General features: G+C 34.1%; 1 protein-coding gene across 1 annotated transcript; it reads left to right on the forward strand.

The window, feature by feature from the left end:
• The first annotated feature begins 640 nt into the window (after positions 1 to 640).
• LOC120633704 (trafficking protein particle complex subunit 10) lies at positions 641 to 17,061 on the forward strand. Its single transcript, XM_039904021.1, has 17 exons — positions 641 to 922; positions 1,001 to 1,212; positions 1,847 to 2,012; positions 2,349 to 2,575; positions 3,501 to 3,800; positions 5,412 to 5,621; positions 6,505 to 6,740; positions 7,700 to 7,882; positions 8,850 to 9,057; positions 9,448 to 9,665; positions 10,075 to 10,558; positions 11,354 to 11,539; positions 12,103 to 12,333; positions 12,721 to 12,981; positions 13,432 to 13,513; positions 13,939 to 14,073; positions 14,572 to 17,061. The coding sequence occupies exons 1-17, from the start codon at positions 859 to 861 to the stop codon at positions 14,691 to 14,693; spliced, it is 3,525 nt and encodes a 1,174-aa protein (XP_039759955.1). The 5' UTR covers positions 641 to 858; the 3' UTR covers positions 14,694 to 17,061.
• Positions 17,062 to 18,753: the final 1,692 nt, after the last annotated feature.

Below are 18,753 nucleotides of genomic sequence, written 5' to 3' on the forward strand. Positions count from 1 at the left end.
CTACAACTTTGGCACAGATCCTTGACCCTAGATTAACTTAGGTTTTTTGGAATTAGAAACCACGGACAAATATTAACTGATAGGCCAATATTTTAAGAAATTTTAAATATAGCTTGTACTCTTTTTTTTTTTTACAAACCATAGAAATCATTCTCCTTGATATAACAAACCAGATGAAGTTTATATCTATAATTATCAGACATCTTTCAATAGCAAACAACATTTTGACGACTTTGAATGAGCAATCTTGCAATCAAAAGATCAAAATTGTAAGCAAAAAAGGTATGGTGAGATAACTAAAAAAAAAAAAAGCTACACTATCGCATTAGGTTTAAGTATTCTGTAATGATAGTGTTAGAATAAGAATATAAATAAATAAAATAAAAATAAATAAACTAATGATAACTATCATAGACTAAACACTAAACAACAGCGTTCCAAAACAGGAAAAACACTACTAGATTTTTTTCTTTTTCGTACTAGATTTTTTTTCTAGATTATCTCTAGACAGAAAAATATTTTTCTTCAAATAGAATTATTAAACGTTATTTTCCAAAAATACTTCATTGCGAAATGAAACGTGCAATTTTTAATTCGTGGAGATGTCAATGTTATTGTCGTTGACATTTGACAAGCGATTTTGTCAAAAAGTCCTTTTTCAATATTTTCTTTTCTAAGCTAAAACAGGTCAAAAATAATTAGTTTTTAGATTATTTATGTGGTTTATTAAACGTAGACAGTTTCACTTTATATATGTATGTGTTTCGAGGAGGTCAAAAAAGTGGGTGGACCTTAGTTCCTAATTGGGCAGTCGTGTTGTGTTGTACAGATGAAAATAAACTTTATTGATGATGAAAAATGAAGGGAGTTGGTAATTCACCAGCAGACCGCGAAGGGATGACAAATAAACCAATAGTAGCATGTAAGTGTCTTACTCTAACTATAACATTACGTTGTTGTATTCCGTAAAGCGAGATTAATCAAAATCATTAATTTGTAGGCGCTGGCGATTGGAATTTATTCTGTACATTAGAACAACCCTTGGTGGCTGCCATTCCTCAGGATTCCTGTGAATGGCGTCGGTCATACGGCCGAATTACTAAGTTTGTTTACTTGGAGGCAACTTTTGTCAAGTTTAATAAAGATAAGGCACAATCTGAGCTCAATCTTTTAAAACGACCCATATTCCATATTTATTGGACTGATTGTGTGGTAAGTAAATCATTATTTTTAAACAACAATAAAGAAGAAGTTCTTAATTTTATACATTTCCTTTGCTTTACAAATAAATATAATTGAAATTATGAGCGAAATAAAGGCTGAGTTGCAGTTCATTTGAAATAAAAGAAAATCATCAATGATTTTTAAGAACTTCCTCTTATTAACATCTTATGGTAACTTTATTGAAGATATAAATGTTTTTTTTGGTTTTCTTTTTATTCTTCAAAATAGCTGAATAGATATTAGGATTTCATAGAAATGCAGTTTCAAAATAATTTTCAAAGAATTATCGAAAAGGGTTATCGAGTCTACCGGTGATCCTAGAGCGGGCAGTTACCTTGGCCAACGAATTAGTTTGGCCATCCAGAGGGGAAATGCTGCCAGCATCTTAGGAACTGTGCCTCGCTGCGGTGGTTTCGAGGACGTTTTAGATTTTATTTAGTTTTTAAATAGTTTATTTTAGGTTATAGTTATGTATAAATAATTTTCATAGTGTTAATTGTGAAAATTATAATGCCTATGAGATTGCACATTTCTTATTTGATCCTCATTACTTATTTTCCTATTAAGTGTGGAGTGAGTACACTTATTACTAATATTGTTGAATGCTGTGAACCTTTTACAGGATGTAGAATATTATAAAACCACATTAAGAGAAGATATTGAACTATGGGTCAAACAATTAGAGAAAAACAACATCACAGACTGGATGATAGTGTTAGTAGAGACTTACGATATAAGAAAGACCAACAAACTACTGCCCAGGACTACAGTTTTAGATAAAATCAAAGGTAGTATTTATTTTTTAATTCTAGTTCAGAACTATTCATAACAAGACCAATCCTATTGTTTTGTAGACCAATAATTACATGAATAGCTATTAGTATCTAGTATACATAAAAGTGAATAATATCCTGGCTAAATTAGACATTATACTTCCCTAATTGACTGTGACCCACATAAAGGCCACAAACATGTCATTTAATAAGCAAGGTTTAACCAATTTATTGTTCAGTGACTGTTTTAATAATTAATAGCTATTGTTATTTTTAGTCAATTTTTGTGTGTATAAGCAATGAAACTTCTGTAATTATCCATGAAGAATAAATAAATTATAATTCTTAAAGGTGATTTTGCCGCCAAACAGACTGAAGATAGATTTGTATCTGTCATTAATCCTATAAAATCTGAGGCGAGGAGTGCAGAATCTTGGAGGGCCCTTGTCGCAAAAGTTAGACATTTTATTCTAGTTGCATACAACAAAGCACTAATTAAGTTTGAAGAGCATATGAGAGAACAGAGGGAGAATAGAAATGACCCAGAGTGGGATTTTTGTAAATACTTCATTTTACAAGTAAGATTTGTTTTTAGAGCATATTCTGTTCATTGCACATTCTTATTTTGATGTTAGAACACCTGCCCCCTTAACTTTTCAATTGTTAACTGGTAGCAACCTGATTGTCTCATCTGTATTTATTTTGTATGAAAAAATTGGTTGCCTGTAAAGTCGGTATACGGGCGAAAGTTTTACGTGACAACGACTTTGAGTGGTAAAATAATTTTAATGTGAATATTCATTCGTATAGTAGGAAGAAGGATGAAATAATAGTAACAATTTAAAACATTTATTTATACAAAGAATTATATTTAAAACATTAATTTATACAAAGAATCTCGCACTGAATTTCATATTAACAAAATTTTATTTTTACCTTTACACATACATACGTATTTATATACAAATATACATACAATAACTTGCAATACATTTGCGTACAATGAAACAGCGTTTACTACAAAGGGACGCGTGCCTTTCACTTTTTATGTCTGTCTCTCTCGCTTTTAGGCGGGCTAACCATGCCCGAGTGGAAGGGACGCGTGCCTCTCACTCGCTCTCATTGTGAGCGCATAACGTGAGCGGAGCGTAACGCAGTTTCTTGAAGTGTCACCCGGCAAACCAATTTATAAGACGTTGTCACGTCAAAAATATGTCAATATGAACTAGCAATTCTCAGAATTTGCTTTTACTAACCTGTGTTGCATAATATTGGAAGTTTGTGATCCTTGATTATAAAGTGTAATTAAGACAATCATATACAAAAAATATATTGAAATAGGCATCTAGAGGGCACAGTAGTGCTACTAGAAGCTTCCCTATCTAGGCTGGGCCAGCTGTATGTCACCAATGTGTCTAATAGGAAATAGTGCAATGGACAAAGTATTATAATCAATTTCATTTAAAAAATATAATTTGTGCTATATTTTATATTTATTAACAGGAGCAATTGGCATTTGTGCTTGAAATGCTTGGTCTATATGAAGAAGCTCTAGTCCAGTATGATGAATTGGACGCATTGTTTTCGCAATTTGTACTCAATTCAAATGTGGCGGAAAGTCCAAAATGGCTTGAGACATTCCGACAGCCAATAACATGCTGGCAAGCTGTAAGACTGACTTCATTAGTACCGCAGAATTTAAGAGAATTAATAATTAAGAAGAAAGCTTCTCTATTAGACTTTAGGAGTTACTTGTTTCAACGACAAAGTGCCATGTTACTACTTACTTTTAAACCTTGGGAGGTAAGTGTTTTGATTCTTATGCTTATTCTATTATTTTAATAATATATCACCTTTCCTTAGATCAAATAACGATGATCATAAAACGCTCAATTTCATTGCAAAACATATAATTGAACCCTTTTTTATCAGATAAACATTATATTACAAGCAATTAAACACTTAATTCATAATTGTTAGTCTACACATGAAGGCATGTTTGTTATAGTGATAAAATATTTATTTAATATATGTGACATTGTTTGAATTTTAATTTCCGAATTATTAATGCATTGCCTAGTACAGTTAACGTGCCCTATATCTTTCAAATAGTATGACGACAAATTTAATCGACGTTGGGTACAATTTCTTCATACAAGATTTTGAAGCGAATCGCTAAGGTGTTTCCTTCACATAGACCTTCCAGACAAAATTTAATAGTACCTAGATCTCAACATCTCTTATTTTCAAGCAAGATCTTGAGAAAACACATGAGATACAGCAATTTCATTTTATACCTCTATTCAATTAGATGATATCATATTTAACGGTTAAAATTAATTGCTATAGTTATTTTTTAAATTTTATATATTCACCTTAAAAATAAATCACGCCCCTTAAGACATACACGCAGTCAAAGGTAACAAAAATAAAACAAGTGGTGTTTTATTTAGATTTTAGAAAAATTCTCTTAAGAGAATGTGTTTTTTTTTTGAGAATTGAATTTTGAATGCTTTTTAAAGTTAGCCTTATTAAAATTCAGGAATTTCATGTTAGATATTGCTTTAATTTCGTATAGCGCAATTATATTAGAACTATTGAAGATTTCATACAACAGCTGCAATCATATCAAGATTTTTAATTTTTCTACATGAGCACCCATCTGTAAAGTGCATTAACTAGTAATGTGTAATTGCATAGCAATTATACAGTTGTATTTCAGCCTACTATTTAAGTTTCTTGTGGTTATAACTGCAGACAGTTATTTGTTTGATGAAGATGATTTTATGTGTTTATCTTCAGTTAAGATTTTATAATTATAAGTTTCACCCACATATTATATGAGCCTCATTATAAAGATGGTATATGGTTTAGATAAATAATTAGTGTGTCTGTCTACCGTTTCATCTCATGGTCTCCTGGGGCTAAACTTAGGTATATTGAAAACATTTTCACACACCATGTTTTTGTGCCATTTGAATCTAACGTTGTCTGCCAACTTTGTGAGTTCCTACCAACGCTACGTTTTCCGGTGTGGGTTCGTAGAACACTAGGTCCATCAGCACACCGATGTATACATCTAAATTGACTATAAGCAGGGCTAATGGTCTTATTAATTAAACTTTTAATTTAGATCGCAATGCTTCATCATGAAAATGGATATATCTAGCTCACTTCTAATAAAAAATTTTGCCATTAAGGTGATGAGTGCTGCTAAATAAGGTTACAAGAACTTAAACTATTAATAATGTATGGGATTCGTCACAGCGTTATATGTAATGTCATTCTTGACATTTGGTGAAATTAAAATTTTTAGGTAGTATTCAAGTGGCGGATACACAACTACCTCATAGTTTTAGGTAGTTCGGAGTGATGATATTCATAATACGAAATATACAAAGCCTACGTTTTCAGATAGCATCTCGGTGTCTAACAACAGTCCACAATACGCTGGTAGAATTATCGTTACTGAACGCGCACGCGGTGGAAGGTGCGGCCGCGTGCTGGGCGCATTTAGCGTGCGCGGAGACGCTTCGTGCGTGCGAACGAATCTCCTCCACGAATAGCGCGCTCGAAGCGTGCACTAACATGAATGCTCCACTATTACATAATGCGAAGGATAAGGTATGCTATAATATTTAAAATTTATTTATACTAACTCCAAGCGCGGTAATAATAAGTCTCGATATATAAATAAGAAGCGCACAAAATGTCATTGTTCTGAGTCCAGGAAAAAAATTAATGTGAATTTTCATATATTTTTTTCTAGAACTTAGTTACTTAAGTCCTTGTTAAAGTTTCTTTCTTTGAATACTTACAATATGTTCCGATAGAAAGAGCGCTGCGCACTAAAGGTAACAATATTGTACAAAAAAATTTAAAAACTGTAATCATAGACCTACCAGCAGTCAGCACACAGCATGGTAAGTTTATGATTACAACCTTACACCTCGTAACATTCTCACTGATAAAGCTATTTTATAATAAAATTCTCAAAGGTTGCCCTTAGGTACATCTACCGATGATACTAGCGAAGGTAATATTAGATCTTTATCCAAGTTTAAACAATGTATTGAAACACATTTAATGCTCGACGACCTCCCTGGTGCAATGGTGAGCGCTGTGAATTTAAACAGGACGTCCCGGGCTCGATTCCCGGCAGAGGCAATTTGGGAATTTTTAATTTCTGAATTTTCTCTGGTCTGGTCTGGTGGGAGGCTTCGGCCGTGGCTAGTTACAACCCTATTGACAAAGACGTGGCCCTAAGCGATTTAGTGTTCCGGTGCGATGACGCGTAGAAACTGATTAGGGGTATGAATACTATACTCCCTAAAAGCCCTATACCATCTTAGACTGCATCATCACTTACGACCAGGTGAGATCGAATCTGCCTTCCGAACCGGTGGTATAATACAAGCAGACTGACAGTTTTAAAAGTTCAACATTCATTTATTTCAAGTACTTGAAAGAAATGAATGCTGGATTTGAGTTCATACTACATTTGTAGCTTCACGAGCTAGGCAAACTCTGCGGCCTACTACCATGTTCGTCTGAACCTACCTCAGAACAGCTACATTTAGTGGTCATGTTATCTGCTGGCATGGGAGATAGCGAACCTAACAATCAACAAAGTTCGACGGACAGACTAAAAGAGGCCCTCTGCAGCAAGAAAAGCTTTCAGCAATACTATTTGGAATTAGCGGAATTGGCAATGGGCACCTACAAACACATTGGAAGGCTAAGGTAAGTTTTAAAATAAAGTCTTGTAGCTCAATTTAGGTAATGATAATCCAAACTTTTAACTTATCTGTTTTTTTTTAACATAATTCAAAGAAGCACTCTGGAATGCTTGTTTGACTGTTTGTAGACTTATTTAAATAAGGTCTAGGTATGGGTCATAAGGTCAGCATCTGATGAGGATACCTCATGGGAATCGTGTGAAAACGTTAACGTTAAAAACTCTCTCAAATTATATGAAACGAAATCTATTAATGATTTCGGTGTAATTGAGTATAAATTGTATTTGATAATTTTCATTTCAAACCAAAGTTTGTTTAAGGAAATTATAGGTTGTTTTATTAATCCAACCCCGCATTGGAGTATCGTGATGCTTTATAACCCTCTAACCAATGAGAGTGGGGTCTAAGGATGATGATAATCTATCTTAAAGACATACTATTTTATGAAAGGTTTAAATAATTCTTTTATAAATATGTCCTTGTATTGATAGTATGATGGGATAAGAAGGTGGTTAGCTAGATGAATCTCAAGCAACAGATTGCTTGAACAATCTATGACAAGAAAAACTTTAAAGATTTCATCTTATTGTTTTTTTTATCATCAACATGAACCCATTACCAGCCCAAATCAGGGAACGGGTCTCCTCCTACAATAAGAAGAGCTTAGGCTGTAGTCCACCACGCTGGCCAAGTGTGAATTGGTGGACACCCGCCTTTTAGAACATTTTGGAAAACTCTCAGCCATGCAGGTTTATTCACGATGTTTTCCTTCTACGATGCAGTAAGTTATATTTAGATTGCTTAAAATGCACATAAGCTAAAAAAAAGTTAGAGGTGCGTGCTGGGATTCGAACTCTGACTGCTGTAAGTGCAGCCGAAGTCCTAACCACTAGGCTATAAAGTCACCGCTTCGTTTTTTATATATTAAAGACTACAACAATTACTGACTTGAATATTTTCTAGGTTCGCACGAACTATAGGAAGGGACCTAGCCGCGTTCTATTCCGAGTTAGGAGAAACGAGCAAAGCCGTAGTATTTCTTATGGATGCATTACGTTCCTATGAGGAGCAGGGTTGGAAGGATCTAGCGGCGCAGACCCGTTTAGAACTCATTGCCGCCGCTAAGAAAATGAATGATGTCGATAGGTACGTACATATACTTATTGTATTATCAATTAAGGCATGTAGCAGTAACAAGGTATAGGTAAAATATTGTATTTATCTAATAATATATTATTCATGTATTATGAAAAACGTACTTTTATTTATATTCTAAGTGAGATTGGTATTTATCTTCAATAAATAAAACTGCTAAATCGGGCTATCCGCCATGACATGCGAAACGCCAAATTCAAAATTAAGGCGTCACTTCTAAAAACATAATGTTGTACCGCTTTAACTAAGAATATCTGCATAGGTATATCAAATATTTTGTGATTACGTATAATCAGTTGCTAAGTTTTTGATATCAAAACCTAAATCAATAATCCTTGGCTATGGTACAAGGGGTTACTAAAGCTTTAATTGGCCTTTGACGTCGCAAGTTTGGTCATAACACCCGGCGAACGTTTTCGCGGGAAATCATTTTTTTAAATATAATTTTTTAATGTGTATCAACAATATCTATCTATCTGCAATAATTAGATATTTCTTGGATATAGTACCTAGATACTTCCGAACGGGCAGTTTTTCAAAATTAGTCATCATGTCTTTAGGTACAGAAGATAATGTACATTAGCTATTGTACGGGCTGTCGACAAATTAAAATAGTTTTTAGTAATCGACTGAAGTTTCGGTTCCGGCCAAAAATGCTGGTTCGGTTTGGGACTAATGTTCATGAAACTTTCTAGTAATGCTAGGAACTACGAAGTAAACCGTAGTTCCGTAGAGTTTCCTTCGAAATATTTATTAGCTTTGTAGTTTGTACATACTTTAAATTCCAAAAAAATAAAGATGTAGGAATTAAACAACGAGATGAGCCGAATATTCGGTCATGGCATAGTTTCAGCTAAAAATCCGTGTTTAGGTTTGGCACTAAAATGTTTCTAATTTACTAACCGATTTAGGACGAATGTTGCTTTTACAATTTCTTTCAAAAATATTTACATTGCAGGTATGCAAAGCTCTCTGCTAGGATAGCTAGCACGGCCGAGTTAGAGATTCTAGTCAGAAACTTTTATTTCGAGGAAATGTTGAAGACCATTAAGGAAGACCTCGCGGAGAAGCAGGAGTCAGTTCTGACGGAGCTCAGCGACTGTTTTAAACTGGTTTCAGCTGAACTACTGCCTTCGGAGCGCGATGTTTATATTACTGACAATAAGGTTTTGTGTTATTATTTTTATATTTGATACGCAAATTAATGTAATCCCGATTTTAATATTAGCTCGCGTCGAATTATTAATTCTTTAACAATCCCTGACAACATTCAAGGACGTTGAAAAAGCCTACATTTTTTATTTTTTTCAACAGTTGCTCGCATTCAAATCTTAGTATAAAATATATTATTTTGATGAACTTTAGTTTATTAATTGTATAAAAATATTATAATATAAAAGTCATCATAATATGTTTACGAGTTTGTGTGTGTGGTGCCACTGCTTTGGGTAAACCTTCATGAAATTTAAAATAAGTTTTTGTTCATTTGATTTTCTTTAAATTTCGCTAACACAGTTTTCCTTCTATCAATCATTTATATTTTATATTTATCAAAGGTCCAATGTCGACTAGTAATAGACAGTCATATGCCCAAAGACGTTTTATGCACGCGCGCGGCTATCAGTGTGGAAATGTTTCAAGATAAACAAACGGAGAAACGGACGCCGGTGAAAAATTATAAGACTGATTTAACTGTTAATGTAGGAACACAGGCTAATTCGCCGAGGAAATCTGTGGACACCACGGAAAGCGAATCTAATACTTTAATTACTAGGTAAGTTAAAACTTTTAAAACTTTTCTTTGTTTCAAATGAAATTTTGGACTAAATTACTTACATACTACATTTTTGCAATCAGGTGTTATTTTTGCATCGAATGAATCCGTTCGAAGTAACTTATTGGTTTCCAGAAATTTTCCTCCTTTTTAAATAACATTAGTCTTTATATTCTTATTATTTTTAAAATTTTGGCCACTTAGAAACTTTTCTAACGTTTTTAAGAATCCAATCGTAGTTAGGTATAATTGGTACATGGCGATGCGCCAATGTCACAGAAAGCCAACTTCAGCCCGGCTGAGAAGGTTCCCTGGAAGGGCTTCGGCTGGATGATTTTTATGATACCATAAAAACTAAACTAACTAAATAATTTTATGTTATCTATTAGTATTTTTTTTTCTCTTTCAGCATAAGACTAGATGATCTTAAACCTAAGAACCCATTACTAAATCCGATGAACATCACTTCAAAACTTCATTATAAGGAGGACAAAACCCTCCAAAAAGCGACAGTAGAATGTCAAAACCCAAAACTGCCATTACGTCGTACTGATAGCACTAAATATAGGAAACCGTCCGCTACAGTACGGAATAACTACGAAACATGTTTTGAATGTAAAACTTTCACAATACACCCAGGTTTAAATACCGTTGTCGTTGAATATATTGCTCAGAAATGTGGTACTTTTAAACTCGGCCAGGTTTCTTTATTAATTGAGGGAAAACTGGAGTTTTTATCGAACGCTTTAATAGCTGGTAAGATGGGATATGAAGTTGAAACGCAAGCGATCAGTGTGTATTTGAATAAAGTTGAGCCGAAGAAGGATTTGGTCTCTGGTTTGGAACATGATATGGAACTCGTGGTGACCAGTGGAAGTTCAAGGATAGAAGACGTGAGTTTTTAATACTCTCAAAACTATTCCCGTACTAAAATTGCACAATATTGATGTGTCACCTTAGCTTAATTAAAACCCGACCCAGCGCAAAGTGATATGATTTTATTTAAATCTAAAAGTATTATATACAATAGGTATTCTACCTTACCAGAAACACTTAGTACCCGCCGAAGCGGCAGATTTTCTGGATATTATTGAATGAATGAACGAATGAATACACTTTTTATATATATATAATTATAACATAACAACGTATACAATTTGGCGGCCTTATCGCTTCCTAGCGATTTCTTCCAGGTAACCAATGGCGAAGGAAACAAATACAGAAAATAGTTAGGTAGTGCACTTATACATATACCCATTAAATAAATATTTTATTACTTAAATAAATATGTATAATCTGTATAAAACAATATTTGTAACTAAAGACAACTAAATAAAAACAAAAATTTTTCTGAATATTTTTGCCATTATAATCAATAAAAATCCAGTACAATTTAAATTCCCGTTTCGATTCTTTTCTATTTTTAAGTATGCGTAAGTGCCAATCGAAGAAGCTAAAACATTGACAGTAGCGTGTAAGTTTACGATCAATCATAAGACATCCAGGTTTAAGTAAGCGTTGTGATTGGACGCGTATTCTCACGCTAACTCGGGTGTGATTTTAACGCTTTGGTTTGGCCTTGACTTGACACTTTTAAGATTATTTAATCACTGTTAAAGAAAATAAAACGCGAACGCGTCTAAATATTGAAGAATTGATAAGGTATAATATTGCTATAATAATTTCAGAATGCAACAATCCTTTTAAAAACATCAACTGGACTGAATATACGATTTGCAAAAGACCAATGTCCGATGTCCAGAGAGATAGCGATACCCATTCAAGCAATAGAACCATTTCAGACCACTAAAATTCCTTTGCGGTTATTTGCCAGCCTACAACCTAAAAGGGAAAAGAGTATAGAATTACATACTGTAAGTATTTTTGATCTTTATATTTGAAACGTATTGTGGGAACATTAATGGCCATGGATTTGATTTTGCGCTATGCAGTCCGCTTAATTCATCTGCGATAAACAGAAAAATCCGTACGGTGTAACATTGATATCCTAATATGGTTGGCATCCATTCATTTCATACGAAGCGTTTTACAACCGGTAAAGTGTGGAACACTCTGTTTTCTAACACGTATAACTTGAGTAGGTTCAAGGCAAGAAAGAAGATTACTTGGCAAGCGTGTCCCAAACTAGATCTCATCATTGCTTACCATTATGTATAGATATTCTTATCTTTATCTACATAAATAAAAATACGTATATTATATTTAAATTATAGTACCAGGAAATATCCTAAAGCATCCTCAGATGTTGACTGCACAAGAAACAATTTCAAATAAAATCTTTGCAAACAAAAGCACTTGCATTGATTATGTAGAGATTTTTGACATAGATTTTTTTGTAAAGAGAAATGAAGCTTAATGTTTATTGTATATCATAAACTTCTGCAGAGTATCACCTAATTCTATCCAATGTTTTTAGGTTTGGCTGACGTGTCCCTGGTGGGAAACGATAACGGAGGTCCCCCTACACTTTTCTCCGCCAATGATTGCGTCATGGAGGCTACTAACGTCTAATACGAGAAAATTTATCCACGTGACTTTAAAATCATCGGTCGCACATTTCATACAGTTTATATTAACCGAACCCAAGTTAGAGTGTGACGGTAATAATACTGTGTCGGACTTAAATCCGAAGAATTCTGGCGATATGGTAATATATAATATTAATTTGTTGCGTAAGACTGTAAAAAAAAATTGAGGACAAAATAGTTGATTCATTAATTTAATATTTCATTTTTTACTTTGCTCTTTGGTCTTAGGTTCTACTTACATAACGTATGTTGAATATACCACTCAGAAAGATTTATCCCATATTCCTACAAATATGAGCTGTATTTCTTGTAGATCTGTGGAAGACGAAATGTCAATAATATAAAATACATTTAGAACAAAAACATGAAATTAAAATAAATTCACTGGCGTAAATTTTTATACACTATGATATTATCGAGTTCTGGATTATCTGCAAATGACATGGGATCACTGTAGCTTAGTTTAGAAGTTCTACAGAATTAATATAGGAACCGTTACTTTTCAGATAGTGGCATCAGACAGTACAACAGCCTCTTTAATGTGGGAACTCCTAAAAGACCCTTTAGTCAAAGCTGGTCCAATGAAGGCTACATTCACAGTGCAATACCGTCCTGTCAAAGAAGATATTTCGAGAACGTTCTCCTGTCCATTTGACATCCAGGATTATACCACATTGTTTGTGATTAGGACTAAGCTAGAGCCAGGGAAAGGGTCGGACTTTTGCAGGGCGTCCCAAGTTTGTTGTTTACAGCTGAATGTGCAAAGAGTGAGTGTATTTTGTAATTTTTCCCCCGATTTTGCGTCTGGGGTTAAAAAGGTTTTTATAAGCCCGATGTTTTTGCGTCTCGATTGTTTCCTTTCATTGAATGTATGTTACTAACATACGACGCAAGAAGCGCTAAAATTTTGTCTTGTATTGTTACCTTAAAACAACTATTTTGATTCCGTTTTTGCATTACAAAGGTATCGCCTCAAAACTGATCCTGGAATTGGTTTCAAGGTTAGAAGTCACTAGGGATGTTGCGGAAAATCAGTTTTCGTCATGGGCTTGCAATTATTACATTTATCCGCAAGTGACAAACTTTTGAGCACAGGTCTCCTCGATCAAAAAGAGAGACGGATAGAGTTCAAACTGATAGAGTCAATGGAGGGCTACAGAACTACAAGAAGTAGGGTAGTCTCACAATTTTTAAGGTTAAATTTCTTATATTTTCAGGTAAATGAAACGGAACACACTTCACTGATGTATGAAGTTTTAGCTGATCAGACCATGTGGGCGGTTCTTGGTCGAACGGCAGGTAAGAATAAGTCTTGTTTGAAAAGGAGTCAGCTATATTTAAGGATCTTGTCGGCGAATTGTGGCTATGATGTGTGTCTTGTGCATATGTTTTTGTTCAGTAGTTCTGCGATTTCGGAAGTTGCTGATTTCGTGCCGTTTTCCAGTCTGTAACGAGATGCGATCCCGTCGACTACAAAGTCTGTTTTGATGTGTTGTTATTGTGATTCCTTTAGGATTACAACGTAAAGAAGTATATATAATAATAAATAATTAGTGTACCACCTTAGAAAATGTGTGAAATGTGAGAGATTCTAGTTATAAACGAACATATCAAATAGTACAACCTCTATCCATCCAGAGATAAGCGTGCTTAGACATACAAACTCTTCGGCTTTTGGATTGCAGTTGCTTACACAATTGTATTTAATCAATGTTGTCTTACAGGCGTGATAACAATGGAGACGAGCACAGCTGAAGGGCAGTGCGTGTCTTTAGACGTGATGCCTCTAGGCGCCGGCTACCTTCCGCTACCAGCAGTTCGTCTTTCAAAGTACATCGCGCGTGATACTAGTGCCAGAGGTGAGGTTACGAATTCTATTCAAATTGCATTATTTCATAGACATGTTACAGTAAATGCCCGATAAAAGCGTATGTTCATGGCCGGATTCGATTTTAAAACGTCGCAAGATAAATGGCAACCTAAAATGCTACGTGGCCTTTCCATTATTTTATTGAAACAAATGAACAAAATTTAAATTCAAATGTTCTTTATTCCTATATGCCTATCATAGGCACATATAAAGCGTTCATACATAATATATGTTCTTCGTTCGACAACTTAAACTTAATGCTACAAGGTTCCAATCGCGCCCTGTTCTAAGAGAGCCCACAACAAAATTAGCCGGAAAAAATTAATCATTAAAAAATATTTAAAAATGGCCGCAAATTCAGCCAATTTGTAGAGGTGGTAGAGTCACTACAAAAAGACACTTGACTTTTCAAAAGAGCTTATAATATAGATGTACGATTTGCAATGAATGAATGTTGAGTTTTGAATTTTAAATTTTAAATTTTTAGATACGTCTGCGCATCCTCGCTTGGAGCCTTTCAGTCCAGGACAAGTATACCACGCGGGAAAGGCAAAACAAGTTCACGTTTTAGCGCCAGCTCCTAAAGAACATTTGGATATTACAGTTTGAATCAAGGAGCAATTTTGTCCATTAACTACATAAAAAAACCAAAAATATATCCTTTATTTGATCACATAAAAACATAGGCATAAGATCACACTAAAATACTTTGTTGTTTCATAGTTACGACCAGCATACAGTAACTTCCGTCGAGTCTCTTACCGGATAAACCTTTTTCCCATAAAATATAGGGTCGGGTCGGTCGGGTCGGGTCTTTGTCAAATCAACAGCTGGACGGAAAATATCAATCATTTTCTGGAATTTCATCAGCCATCAGTCCAGAAATGTTGTTATCCAGTTACTTACAGAAATCCCCTTTTATTACCTCACTGTACATGAATCTTCCTATTCTTCTGAGACTCATAGATAGCGACTTTCATAAAACAGTGGGGTTTATGTTTGACCACTGTTTTGTCATGGTTACAAACGACAGGTCTGGTGTGATCTTACGCTTAGAAAATATAAAAATAAAATGAATAAAACTGTGAACAGACGCAAATATTGTAGGCAATTATTTCGGCGACTGAACGTGTGCAGTATCGAATACTGCGACGTTATTATTACAATTTGCTTATATGCAAACAAGCCGCTCATTTATAACGTTAGACGTTTTCCCAATACATGACAAATGGTTATAGTCAATAATTTTATTGCTGTGTTTTTTTTTAAATAATTGTCGATGATTCGTGTCAAAGATTTTACGTCCTGCAGGCGTTGTGAACTTCATAATAAGTAAAAACTAAACTAAAAAAGACCCTAAAGAAATAATTAGAATGCTAGTTCTATTTTTGTCCCCTTCATATTGTCGGACCACAAAATACATGTGATAAAACTTTGTTGTTTAAAACTTTGGCTTTTGCTGTTTAGGCTTTTTGAACGTTTATCTACGGTCGATTATATTATGGGTAGAGTAATTCACAAACCAAATAACCGAATTTTTTTAACTTTTTTTTACTAAGTTGATGGTATACTGAACGAAAGCCTGCAAGCAATAGCATGGGCTATCTCTGTACGACCGTATAAGGCAGTCACTAAAAATATAATCAATGTTTTTATCACCAAAAGACAAACAACTCGCTTGGAACCAAACTGCAAAAGGACGTTATCAATAATTCGACTTGTTTTTTTTATATTTGGCGATTTTACTCTATTAATGTCTCCATTCTCAATCACTTCTGAACAGATTTTCATGTATTTTTCCTTACCTAAACTTCCCATTCCAAAAAACATTTACTTGTTCCCGGTTAAATTACATTATGTATCTGATAGAGATCTCCAGATTGAGCGGAACTCCTAACGGACACTTGCATGTTACTTGAAATCAGTGCAATACGTCACTAAACAATATACTTAGTTTTAACCTTCAATTATTGATACAGAATACTTGGTTTCTAACGCCTATTGAAGAGCGTATTCCATACCCTTAACATTCGGATGACCTTGACGCGTCCCAATGGCTTTCTGCTGTACCGCATTTAAAGTATTTCAAAAACGCATTACGTGCTCTCTGCTGCCCTGGCATCCATCTCTTGTGCTGCAGTCTTACCACCGTTATGAACCTATAGGTCACCGCAGAACAAAAGACTGTTTATTTTCAAGATACCTTCTTTTCCAAGTGAGTTCTATCAAGTTCTTCGTAACTGTCTTCTCGATATCGTATCAAATCTTGTATGACGGTCGGTACTTCTACTTATTCTAAATTCGGTTAGTGAGTTCAAGGTCATGCAGTGGATCGAATAGAATACTATCAAATATTTAAAAAAGTTAAAATTGTGCTTATATTAATTGATAACGACATTGTATGCTGGGCCTGGCACCTTTTTTATGAGTTACGCTGGTTTGGCAGATTGCATTCAACTTATTAGTCCAGCAAAATGAAATTACTAGGGTGGAAGTCAAAAGGAGTTTTCAAACTTTGTTTCAACAACAAATTCTCGTGTCTTTGCCATTCTGTCACATTATGGACTAGAAGTTTTCGTGTCTTTAATATTTTCTGTACGAATAAACAGAGCATTTGACATTCTGTGTCACATTATAGCTAATCGGTGTCCATTAAAGTACACGTAAAAGCCATTAACCAATAATTTATCTGAATCATTGTATAAATTGATAAAGCAAAGAATTTATAGGTAATCAGTCTTAAACCTACGAGTATATTTTCAAGTCACGAGAAATGTTATAGGTGCTAAATCGTTAGGCACAATTCAACTGAACTACATGATTGTTTTTTCATGGTCATTATTAATTGTTATTTATGTCGATTAATTAACGTTACGTACACTCTTTGTTGTATTCTTAAGGGCTGCCTTTCTCGGTTATATTTCCTCAGTTGCCTCGTACGACACCCGTAACCGCTAGTAACTTTACAAACTGTTCTGAATTAAATATACCTATTGAATTCTTGGTGCCCAGTGAAGTGCTATGATACAATCTCACCTAAAAAAACGATAACTCAAACAACGCTAAAAACTTAAAAAAAAAAATCATACTTTATAGTTATAGTATTATCAGGGAGTTGAGAGAGAACTTCGCTTATGTTTTGCATTGATATGTTTTCATAACACTAAGTTTTTCATATGTTGCTCGCCAAAAATAAATTCAAGCCCAGTTTCGATGATGTCCTTTAGGTTAAATTGGGAGAATCATTCAATCGAATGACCATAAATTGACCGATTCTCCCATTATTCCGATCTTAAGCTATAATGCCGTCAGCCACTAAAATCACGAGAAAACAACGCGGTTCTTACGTGTCCATGGGCATATTTAAGTAAGGGTTATATTGTATGACGGCCGATTGGCGCAGTGGGCAGCGACCCTGCTTTCTAAGTCGAAGGCCGTGGGTTCGATTCCCACAACTGGAATTTCTTGTGTGATGAACATGCATTCATGTTTTTCAGTGTCTGGGTGTTAACATGTATATTATAAGTATTTATGTATATTATTCATAAAAATATTCATCAGTAATCTTAGTACCCATAACACAAGCGACGCTTACTTTGGGGCTAGAAGGCTAGAAGAATGTGTGTACTGTCGTAGTATATTTATTTATTTATTGTGTAAACCTGGAAAATAAATATGCGACTTGATAACGGTTAGGGACATTAAGGTATTATGCAGTAGATCTAATAGAACACTTTCCAATACCCAACTTTATTTAATAAAAAGAGTTAAAATGGATCTGATATTTGGTAACAACATTATAGCTTAAGATAGGCCGCATTTCCCTCATAGTTTTCTAAACTACTTACTTTAAAAACATTAAATAGGTACTATTAGTAGTAGTTATATGAATAGCTTAAAATAGAGATTGAGCTTCAAAACATCTGTGTATTGTTAATAATGTGTAATATAAAATAGTATGTGTTAGAAATACTTATGAATCTTTATAAAATACTTAGATAAGTGAACTTGCGAGGCGATTAATTTTTATTACCTTAATTTTAGGGTATAAGAGAGTTTTAGCATTTCTTGAAAGTCGAATACATACAAATAGTTATATTACTGGTATTAACTCTGTAATAGAGTGGTGGCTAAACTAAAAACCTCTGAATTGACTGGTACGAAAGTACTTTTCTTTTTGAAACTTTCTCGTGATAAGAATGAAACTTCTTTTAAAGCTGCCACAATAGCTTAGAATTTGTGCATAACCAAATCAGACTTTTTTTTTAGGGTTCTGTACCAAAATGTTATTCCGTAGTCTGTACTTCATATTTCAATATGAGAATTTTGAGTCCCTGTCAAAGAGGCAAGAGCAATAATATGAAAGTGCTTCTTTTGGGCACTCTTCGAACTGCGTAGATATTGATTTTTCATAAAAAAATAATTAAACAGGATTTTAACTTTCAACATTTTGCAGGAAGATTACGTCTAGGAAATTCTTTGTTCAAAATCAGACTTTAAGTTATAAGTAATAATAATTAAAAACGACTATTACGATATCAAAAGAGACTTCATCACTTACGACTATCATTTACCAGATTACGTCTTGGTTTATCTTACTTTCTATCATGTATTCTTTTTCTTCATATTATTAGTCTTTAGCCCTCTGAATTAAAGGATCAGATACTTA

This window comes from Pararge aegeria, chromosome 22, assembly GCF_905163445.1.
Source record: "Pararge aegeria chromosome 22, ilParAegt1.1, whole genome shotgun sequence".
NCBI lineage: Eukaryota > Metazoa > Arthropoda > Insecta > Lepidoptera > Nymphalidae > Pararge > Pararge aegeria.